An 11,035-nucleotide genomic window follows, 5' to 3' on the forward strand; every position below is an offset into this window, starting at 1 on the left:
AACCTAATATTGATTTTTACTGAGCTAAACGAGCAACTCGCCAGCCAGGCGAACTCGGCTCATTTAGCTCGAACTTGTTTAGCAACGAAAATTTAAAACGCTTCTCGATTATATGTTGAGTTCGAGTTGAATTGTGAATTACTCATTTAGCTCATGCGTTTCGAGTTTTAATTTGAACCTACAGCTGGGCATGGGCAGCCTGGCCCGGACGGCCCGGACCAACCCGGCCCGAAAATCCCGGACCGGGCCGGGTCGGGCTTGTATGTCGGGCCGGCTTCGGGCCTGATTTTCGAGCCCGAACGTCGGGCCGAGCCGGGTTCGGGCTTGCATAAAACACAGTTTAAGCCTAGTTCGGGTCGGGCTTGTCGGGCCGGGCCAGGCTTTTGGCAGTTCGGACCTAATTTGTAAGCCCGAAGGTCGGGCCGGGCCAGGCTTGGGCCTGGGAATTTCAGTTCAGGCTTTTTTGGGCCCGGCCTGAAACCCGACCCGGCCCGAGAAATGCCCAGGTGTATTTGAACCTACCTGCTATCTCGATCGAACGTTAGATATGGTCCATCAAAGAAAAGGGAAAAGTAACAACGTGTAGCAGTTTAGAGTTTCATAGGAACAACCGCACTGTCACCGGCCGCACTGTCACCGGGATGGTCGGTCAGAACGCATCTTCTCGTGCGACGTGCGAGCCAGCCACCGCTACCAACTCCGGCGCGGCGTTTGACCCTACGCGCCGGGGCCTCCTGCTACCGTCCGTTCGGCGTCTTTTTAAAAGTTTGTGGAGTGGTTTGGCTGGATTATTACGCTCCCGTTCGTTGGCAACGAGATAACGCCATGGCCGCCGCTTGAAGAGGCGAGCACCAGGAGTACTACGCTGGCTAGTGTAGCGGGCAAAGCTCTATCATCGAGCGCCCGGTGTAAGCTCGAAAAAATGGCAAGGCGTTCGGCCATCGCTGCTAAGCAGTAAGTGATCCGTGGACACATATGTGTTTTTTGTTTAACCAACCGAACGGAATGGTCCATGGATCGATGTAACGGGCCGGCCGGCCGGCGTCCGATCGGCGGTCCTAATCGGCCGGTGATTGTGTAGTTATTCGACGGAACAGCAATGCACATTGTATGATGAGTGACTTCTTCCCGAAAGATACACGCACTTGTGTGTCGTTGTTTACAAATTAACCCACCTATACATCCATGGCATATACATATCTCCCTACTTCTTTTCGTTCAAAGACCGCAACTATCTCGATCTTCTGAACGTCAAGTAACAGTGGGCAACAATTAATCTAAGGTGCTCGAGGCGCTAAGCCAAGCAAAGCGACAGGTCTACCACAAAAAAAGATAACGAAAACGAAACCAGAAGTGGACTACCCACCGACTACCCAGAACAGAAGCAGGTCGATTGCAAGCCTACGCCCAGGATATATTGCAGTCTGACGCCGACTCTCTCTGAAGTCTGAACTAACACCCAACAGCACCTCAAATAAACAGACAGAAGATTAAGCTTTTCGCATGGATCGATCTTCTTGTTTGTCTCAGGAACACAAGGCCGATTGGCAAAGCCTCCGGTAACTGTGGCTGTGAGCGTAAAAGCTGTCCCGCCGCACGTTGTTGGTCCAGCGCTGTCGATGCATTCGAAGTAAAACAGGCTACATGCCAAAGCTGTGAATGGCATCTGGCTTTAGACAAAAGAGGTGTCGCGATGTCGAACAAAGCTTGCGCTATATATAGCTCTGCACTAGAAGCATCTGACTGTTGTGTTTTTTCTGGGATTAAAGATCGGACTTTGCCTGTTTCAGCTGATTTTGGATGCAAGATGTTGGATCGTGTGGAAGAAGCTAAGCTAATAGCACTGTCAGATTGTCAGGTGTCACATCTAGATCTCTGAAGCGTCTGCGAAAATGTTCACGCACGTACGACATCCTGGAATCCTGGGTCAGAAGATCGGCTAACACGTCCGTGACTGTCAAAATGCGTTAGTAAGAAATGAAAAGGACATAAAAAATTAGGAATAAGTAGGTAAAAACCCCGATCTAGGGTTTGTGGCGGCCGTGTGCCTACTCCTTGTCGTCGTCAGCGGCCAGATCGATGTACCCATGCGTGGGCCATGGGTACGACCATGGGACCAGATGTGGTGCTGGAGCAGCTCCTTGTCATCTTTGGGGAGGTGGACATAGTTCCAACCCGTTAACATCCTTGTCTCATCGCGATGAAGTGAGAGGGGGGGGGCGACGGTGCAAGGATCCAACCTCGTGGTCTTGCTTGCCCATGGTGGCGATGTTGTTGCTCCTGCCGGTGGTCTGGAAGCAGTAACAAACAAAAATAAAAATGGCAATAACGACGTGGGAAGTGGCGGGGTGCGTCCGCTCCCCTTAAAAAGGACGGGCACGTGGCCTCCATCAATGCCGTTGTTGGAAATCGCGCACATGTGCCAGCAGTTGAAGCGGCCAGCAGTGACGGCGAGCAGAAGGTGAAACGCCTGACCGGTGCCAGACAGCCCTAGAACGTACGTCGGAGAATGCGTTCCCAACCTAGATTTAGGTCTAAGATGGTCCGTTTACGTCGGGTAGCTGGGCCGGGTTACTTGTGTTCCCCTATCCACCTGATCAGAGCATGCAGTGAACCGGCAGTGAGTGGTCACAATGTGACATGATGAGAGCTAAGGGCATCTCCAACCGGGCGACCCATCCCGCGCCCGCGCGTCCGGATGGGTCGAAACGGACAAAACCGCGGCCCAGCGCGCGGACCCATCCCTAAAACGAATGGCCGCGGCGTCCGGGACGACCCAAACCCGGCCTAAATCTTGGACGAGTTTGCGTGGCCGCGGACGCGAAAGGCTGGTCGCTCGCGTCCTCCCTTGTCCGCCCCTGGCCCGCCTGTCTGCCTCCCAAAACACAAGCCCGTCGCACACATCTCCCCACCGCTCCGCCGCCACCCACGGACCGGCGATTTGGGAGCGCGTCGACGCCGGCCATCATCGTCGAGACCCCGGCAAGCGGGGCGGAAGCATAGGTCGAGGTCCCGCGCTGCTTTCGCCGCGTCGTAGCAGAGTCGGAGGACGCCGCCGCCGGCGCTGTTGTCCTCTCACCGTCGCGACACCTCCCGCCGTTCGCAGCTGCGTCGTTTCCGCCGGAGGTGAGCTCTCCTGCAGCGTGTTTCCAGACCGCACGTCGTCTGAGACGGCCGCTTCTGCAGGTCCCTACAGAAGCATTTGGATCGCCTCCGCCTGCGAGGTGTTCGTTCAAATGCTCGAACTAAAATGTGTCCCTTTTCGGATCATGGTGGACAGCGACGACGAATACTACTTCAAGAACTTCATCGACACGTCGTCGGAAGAGGAGTCCGACGACGAATTTTTCACGGATGCTTCGCGCTGCTCATCCACGAGCACATTGTCTCGCAAATCCCCGTGCACCGGGGTCCTTGCCGGGCGCGCGGCCGCCTTGGACCGCAAAAGAGAACGCGGCCACGACCAGCTCTACAACGACTACTTCAAACCCAATCCATTGTTCGTGCCGTCCTTGTTTCGCCGTCGTTTTCGGATGACCAGGCCGCTGTTCCGCCGGATAATGGATGGCGTCAAGATCTACGACGACTACTTACGTGCGAAAGTGGATGCAATTGTCAAGGTAGGCCTCTCTTCGTACCCGAAATGCACGACGGCGATTAGGATGCTCGCATATGGCGTTGCCGGTGATTTCGTAGATGAGTACACGCGCATGAGTGAGTCAACCGGCTTGGAATCGATGTACGGGTTCTGCGAGAGCGATGATCGGTTCGTTCGGAGAACAGTACCTCCGGCAACCTAATGCAGAGGACACAGCTCGTCTGTTGTCGATCAACGCTTCCAGGGGTTTTCCTGGGATGCTTGGCAGCATAGACTGCATGCACTGGGAGTGGAAGAACTGCCCCTTTGGTTGGCAGGGGGCATACAGCGGCCATTCTGAGGGGTGCACAGTCATTCTTGAAGCTGTTGCTTCCCATGACACATGGATTTGACACTCATTTTTCGGAATGGCTGGCTCGCACAATGACATCAATGTGCTGCAGCGCTCTCCGGTGTTTGATAGGCTAGCGTACGGTCAGTCCCCTGATGTGGATTTTGAGATCAATGGCCACCACTACACGAAGGGGTACTACCTTGCTGATGGTATCTATGATCTATCCACCTTGGGCTACACTCGTGAAGACAATTCGAAACCCCAACTCAGAGCAGGAGGCAAGGTTTGCCAAAGAGCAGGAGGCAGCCCGGAAAGATGTCGAGCGGGCGTTTGGCATCCTCCAAGCTCGTTGGGCTATCGTCAGACACCTGCCGAGCCCGGGATGTGCAAACTCCGTGGGAGGTGATGACCGCTTGTGTAATCATGCATAACATGATTGTTGAGGTAGAGCGGGATGATTCACTCTTTGATAATGACCGGGAAGGCCAAGGAGAGTTGGTTACTCCTCGGCAAGGTGTTCCGGCATCATTCCGAGACATTCTTCATGCACACCATGAAATTCGAGATCTAGTCGTACACAACCAGCTTCAGGCTGATTTGGTCGAGCACATGTGGCAAGCACGTAGGCAACAATGCCGCAAACAACAATGATGAAGGAAATCTCGAAGCCTAGAGCATTTGTATCGTTTTTTCATTTTATTTGAATAATACTTTATCCTTGATTACATGGACTATGTAATGTGTAATACATTTTGAGCATTTGTACTATTTTATATATTTTATATAATATTTTTTTGCGTTTTTCTAGTGAATTTACAAGAAAAACATACCATAGAGCGCCGCGATCCAAATCTACCGCGTTAGGCGCAGCGCGCGACCCAAACGGACGCGCGGACGCGGGGTTCCGTCCGCACGTCCGCTCGGGCACGCAAACGGCCCAAAACGAACGGCCCAACGCGTCCGTTTGGGTCGCCCGGTTGGAGATGCCCTAAGGTGCGTGAATCCACCTGACCTGACGGAGCTGGTCGAGAATTCCACACTCACGGCAGAGGGCCACAAGTACGTACCCTCCCCTGCGTTACACAGACGACCGGACGTACTACTTGATCCTATAATTCGCAAAAAAAGAAAGGATGTACGTACGTGATCCTTTGCCTAAGTTTCAATTGGCACGCCTCCCTCCCTTTGATATGCGTCTCCACTTTCCATCTCGTCTACCCCAGCCCAGATCTCGGCGCTCCCGTTGCACGCGCAGCCTTTCCATTCCACTCCACGCGCCCGCCGGCAACGAACCGTTCCTTCCTACCGTTTGAAACGGTTGCGCATTGGGCCCCTTCCCGGTCCGTGTGCTGTGCGCGGCCGAGTCTCCCATCCATCGCTTCCTATCCTCCTACACAGACACACGCGGAGGGTTTAGCCGCCGGCGCAAGTTTTCTCCTCCTCCGAGTGGAGCGGCGGCGGACTGGTGCGTTAATCATGGGCTGCAAAGGGTCCAAGCACGCGCTGCTGGACGGTGCCGGCTGCGGGGCGCGGGCGCCCGAGCCGCTGAGGTGCTCCGGCCTCCTGCCGCGCCACTCCGTCGCGCTCAGCTCCTCCACGCTCGGCACGCTCAGCCTCGACCGCGCCACGGCCGCCGCCGCCGCGGTTTCCTTCGGTGGAGCGGAGGGGGCAGCGGCGGCAAGGAAGTCCACGAGGTGGTTCCCACCGTCGTCGCCGACGACAGACGAGCCCTCGAAGCGGCAGAGGCGGGCGCCGCCCAGGACGCCGACCAAGACGCCGGCGCGCGACCCGGAGGAGATCAACGTGTGGGAGCTCATGGAAGGCCTCGACTCCGACTCCGACTCCGACGACAACGTGCTGCTGCGTTCCGCGGCCGGATCGCCCGAGTTCGACGAGGACGTGCTGTCGGCGTTCCGCGACGCGCTCGCCGAGTTCTCGCCGCCTCCCCCAGACGACCCCGTCAAGAAAGAGGAAATCCAGGTGTTCGCCGGCGTCGTGCGCGCGCGGCTCGACGCGTTCCAGCAGAGGATCGACGGCGGCGGCAGGCCCGGAAAGAGATCCTCCGCGCCTTCCCCGTCGCCGCCGCCGGAGAGCGCGCGGCGGGTCGTCCTGTACCTGACGAGCCTCCGCGGCGTCCGGCAGACGCACGAGGACTGCTGGGCGGCGGCCACCATCCTCGCCGGCTACGGCGTGCGCGTCGACGAGCGCGACCTGTCCATGCACGCCGGGTACAAGGACGAGCTGCGCGACGCACTCGGCCTTACCGGCGCAGGCAAAGTCGGGCTCCCGCAGGTGTTCGTCGACGGATGGCACCTGGGCGGCGCCGAGGAGGTCCGGCGCATGCACGAGTCCGGGGAGCTGGCGGAGGCGCTCGAGGCCTGCGAGCCGGCGCCGGGCGTCGCCGGCGGCGGGAAGGAAGGATCGGGCCTGCCCGTGGAGTCGTGCGGCGGATGCGGAGGCGCGCGCTTCGTGCCGTGCGACGTCTGCTCCGGCAGCTGCAAGGTGTTCGTCGAGGACGAGGACGGCACGGGCGCCTTCAGGAGGTGCCCCGAGTGCAACGAGAACGGGCTACTCCGATGTCCGATTTGTTGATCAAGAACATACTAGCGTTAATTATCCGGATTTTTTTTTTTTTGGTGTGCCTTTAAGATTGTACAGAAAAAAACAAAAGCTGAAATTTGCCGTCTGTCTTGGGATTGCAATGAGGACTGACACTGCTCCGGTTATCCATCGGTTTCGATTTATCAAGACACTTCTCTGTCGATTAACAACTCTGCGTCCTAGAGGACAAAGTGGTTCTGAACCAACCCCCCTGCACTGTGGAGTCTATGACTGAACCATGTCAACAGAAGCTCTTCAGTTTTCAGAGTCTGAACAATGTTCAGCAGGGAGCATACTCAGAACAGGGGCACCGATGAACCCAAATACTTACTATTTGTGATCAAAACTTCAAATGTGGAGCACAATAGATAACCTTTTAAGATTAGCGTCCTCACTAATACGATCCTAGAACTGCGTGGCTGGTGAGAACGACCACTGCACTGTGGACTATGAGTATGACTAGACCATGCGATCAGAAGATGTTCAGTCTTCAGAGTCAACCTATGTTCAGGGCGTGAACCATGTGTCCCAGGATTCGCTCCAATGATCATCAAGTGTGCTCGTGCATGATGTCGTGTTGATGGCAGGTTAGTACAACTACCTATCTCGCTCGACAGTATTCTCACACAGCCTGGTGGAAACTTCATATCATGCATGTATAACGTACCCGCGAACTGCATTATGACCTCCTGACTTGGGTGGTCGATCGCTAGCAGAAATGGGAACACTCGACTAAATTGATCTGTAACAGTTCACCCCCAAAGAACTCCGTACTAACATAAGAAAATTGAACTAGTTCCACCCACGTTGTACATGTACCCCTGGAAAATCAATGACGTGGAAGACCATGGCGGCCATGGCCTATGGGCAACCAGCTGCCGGCAAGGACAAAGCGAGGTTTTTCACCGAGGTTGGTGATGACGGTGACCGACTTTCGGTATCGTTTCCTTAACCAAGTGACCCGTTCATCAAGGACAAGGCGTCACTTTACGCTCGAAGAAAAAAGGTTAAGGCGTCACTACTGTTAGAGTCTATTAGCCTTAAGCTAATCAACATAAGGATCTAATCTCGAATTAGAACACCAACTTACGATTAGAATTTGTGTACCTGAGATGGCCAGCGATGACCCTCTCTGCCTGTTCGCTGCAGAGATGCTGAAAAGCTTGGAGAAGAAGATGATCATGGGCAGCACGCCTCCGGTCGCCCGTGGTGGTGGTCTTCCCGTCACTTCGGCCTCCCTAGATCGGTAGGGTGAGGGAATGTCGGGGAGCAAATCTAGCAGATCGTGAATCATGTTTCTCCATTGCTATTTGCCCCTCCCTTATATATGGCCCAGTGTGACAGGGGACCAAAACCACCTGCTAGTTATCGATGCCCCCGATCAGGGCGTGCACGAGAAAAAGTCACGTAGGTGAAAAGGTCCTGGACGTTGGTCCTGTGGGCCCCACTTTAATCTGGACGTTATGCTTTTGACTTTTCCCTTTTATCTGTTAAACTAACAGATCAACCCAACATTCTCCCCCTTGATCGTTAGTTTTAACCTCATTCGCCCATTCTCCATAGGAATGATAAACCAAAGTGAGGTGTTACAACAACCAATGAAATGCTATTGAACCTCAACACTTATGGCATAACAGACCTATCTTGAAATGGATAACATTTTACTTATTGGGAGTGGTTCCTTTAGTGGTCCCTTTATTCCAGAATCATTTGGCTTGCAGTAATCTTATGCCGGCAACATGCTCATAAAGATATTGTGTGATAAGCCATTCGTTAACGGATCCACAAAAAACATATAAATCATATTTATATGTTCAATATCAATAGTTTGATCCTGGATTCTATCTTTCACAACATTAAACATATTGTCAATGGTCTTGGCAACACCATTTGACTTTGTTGTTACTTGCATAGAAGACTCGCGTGTGTCATATTGCGGTAAGTGGTTTTGAAATGTTGTCTACCACCTTAATTTCGGGAAATACCTTTTGACATACAACTCGCCATATAGCCTCTTAACATGCCACATAACTAGTTGCATCATTTATCGATGCCATATTTGTCATTTTGGAGCTTTTCCACGATATAACTCCATAGGCGAGGGTGAGGATGTGACATGACGTGGAAACCTTAATATCCACACACCTCGCAAAACCAATGTCTGAATAACCCACACAATAGAAGGTTACCATACATCATATTAATGAGCATGCAAACTTTATTGCCATGCATGTACTGCAAGACCTTTTGATAGCTTTTAAACTTATTGTTTGTTTGCCAATTATCCCGATCAAAAATAGGGCATATTCTTTCTCAAATACATATGTTGCTTCTGACAACTGAAGCATAAGGAACCGACATTATCTGATCAGTTTTAAAATGGTTCCTTGGACAATTAAATGTCCACCTTATCGCCCTTAACTTTAGTAGCAGGTGAGACAAAGTACTGGTGCATAATATTTTTCGTTCGTACTCCATCAACGTGTATGTCATCATGATAGAACTTATACTCCTTTTGGATTGGACTTATATCTTGGCGAACCTCAATACAATCAAGGTATGAGGCATTACCAAGACCCTTCATATCATAATAGAGAAGACTGAAATCTCTTGGATAGCCGGTAAGATTCTATCTACATAAAATAGTGAAGCTTACTCCCCTCATCTTGAGGTACTATTGTAACAATATTTCCTTAGAGTCACATTTAGTTTTGCATAACCATATATGGCCTACCATTATTTAACTCATTGAGGAAACTCTATTAAGTTCCATACATCGGTAAAGCTCATAATCTTCATCATACATGGCAAATGTCACCAGGATAAAATATTCACACACATTATTTATCACATAAAATTTATTGAGGCTCATGGAATTGATGCGTATGAACAAAAATCTCATGGAATTCTCCTTAAGATTCATGTCCATAAGCTCAAGGTCCTCGTGATCACTTTATTTTGGAGAACATGGCTCCAAAACTTGATAATGCTTCATTTCGAGTTCTAAACCACAACACCGTTGGGCGGAAGGTGGAAAGAACTTGATGAAATTAATGTGGCACATGATTATAAACGACGTTAGTCGAATTACAATCATGAGACACATGGTACTTGACAAACTTGCCACTTTTAGTGGAGCAAGACAAATGATCATAAACGACGTTGGTCGAAATATAACCATAAGCCACATGCTACACCATAAACAACATTAGAATGGCAAACTTGTCACTTTAGCATTCATGTGTGTTTCGTAGTGTTCATAAGGGAGTAATATCACATTAACATGAAAAGGAGTCAAAACATTAGTGTGATTTTTCATTCATTCACTCTCCAAATAGGACTTCTCGTTGGTTCCATCATACTCGGAGAATTAATACAATATCATTCTGGCGTAAGAAAAATGAGTGTGATGACCCATATTAAATGAGACATTCCCTTTCCTCCTTCGAAATGTGGTAAACTTTCCACAATTTCGACGAGATCTCATTTCTCGCATTTCTTACATCATAATTGTGTCATCGCACACATAATCATTACAAAAGATACATGCCCCGAGGACACAAAAATTCTCACGACATGGTGAGACTTACATAAAATGATTGCGTTCCCAAGAACAAAATGTTCATATAAAGAAGCAAGTTATCTTACAATGCTTTATTCGTCATTATCCTCATAGAAGAACCCATTGTCCATTGCTTAAAATGGATAGCATCTTTATGAGCGTCATTATAAACATAAACATTAAGAAAACTTGTTATGAGACGAATCAAAACAAAGTCATTTGTTGTTCTAATCCGTATCACCGTTGGGCTGAAAACGGAAGAGAACATTATCATTCATAAAGAAATGGGTTATGACAATAATCAACGTTGGTCAGAATACTATCACATACCATATATCATACACTCATAATTAAAATCTCTATTCAAAACTTCTCGTTGGTTCCATTTTGACTAGAGAAACTTAAATCACATAATGAGTAAAAAATGTTTTGCTAAATTAATAGCCAACATTAACATAAAGGATCAACATAATACAATCCATTGTATTATTAGACAATTGGATTCATAACACATCACGACTCATTATGTCATAAGAACTATGGCAACACAACCTCAAAAACATTAATCATGTGTGCCAAAGTTATTATTAAATGAAATTTTAGACATTCATGTCAACATTGATAACAAAATGTCATTTTACTGGGTAAACATTGCAATGAATTCACAGCGAAAATAACATTAATATTACCCATCAAGATTTCCAAATAGAATTTGGACATTAAATTACATCAAGGTTCACCAAATAATTGGTAAACTACAATAATCAAATAAATGACATTACATGACCATTATAGAAACCATAAGATTAACACATTAAAGTTCTTGAAGCAAAAGCATCTTTCTTCAAGGAATCAATATCATTTTGAGCCTTCTTCACCTTTAGTCAGTGCATGTCGAAAGACATAAAGTGCGCCAACATAATACTTTAGCATAATGACT

General features: G+C 49.7%; 1 protein-coding gene across 1 annotated transcript; it reads left to right on the plus strand.

The window, feature by feature from the left end:
• Positions 1–5,294: 5,294 nt before the first annotated feature.
• Positions 5,295–6,700, plus strand: LOC124673980 (uncharacterized protein At3g28850-like). The gene is made up of 2 exons (XM_047210023.1): positions 5,295–5,600; positions 5,661–6,700. The coding sequence occupies exons 1-2, from the start codon at positions 5,409–5,411 to the stop codon at positions 6,522–6,524; spliced, it is 1,056 nt and encodes a 351-aa protein (XP_047065979.1). The 5' UTR covers positions 5,295–5,408; the 3' UTR covers positions 6,525–6,700.
• The last annotated feature ends 4,335 nt before the right edge of the window (positions 6,701–11,035 follow it).

Source organism: Lolium rigidum, chromosome 1 (assembly GCF_022539505.1).
Source record: "Lolium rigidum isolate FL_2022 chromosome 1, APGP_CSIRO_Lrig_0.1, whole genome shotgun sequence".
Classification (NCBI taxonomy): domain Eukaryota; kingdom Viridiplantae; phylum Streptophyta; class Magnoliopsida; order Poales; family Poaceae; genus Lolium; species Lolium rigidum.

What these genes read in the sequence shown, in the direction of transcription:
- LOC124673980 (XM_047210023.1), top strand. Translation starts at nt 5,409, where the DNA reads ATGGGCTGCAAAGGGTCCAAGCACGCGCTGCTGGACGGTGCCGGCTGC. An exon ending in CCTTCGGTGGAGCGGAGGGG is followed by an intron (nt 5,601 to 5,660) that starts GCAGCGGCGGCA and finishes ACGACAGACGAG; the next exon opens with CCCTCGAAGCGGCAGAGGCG.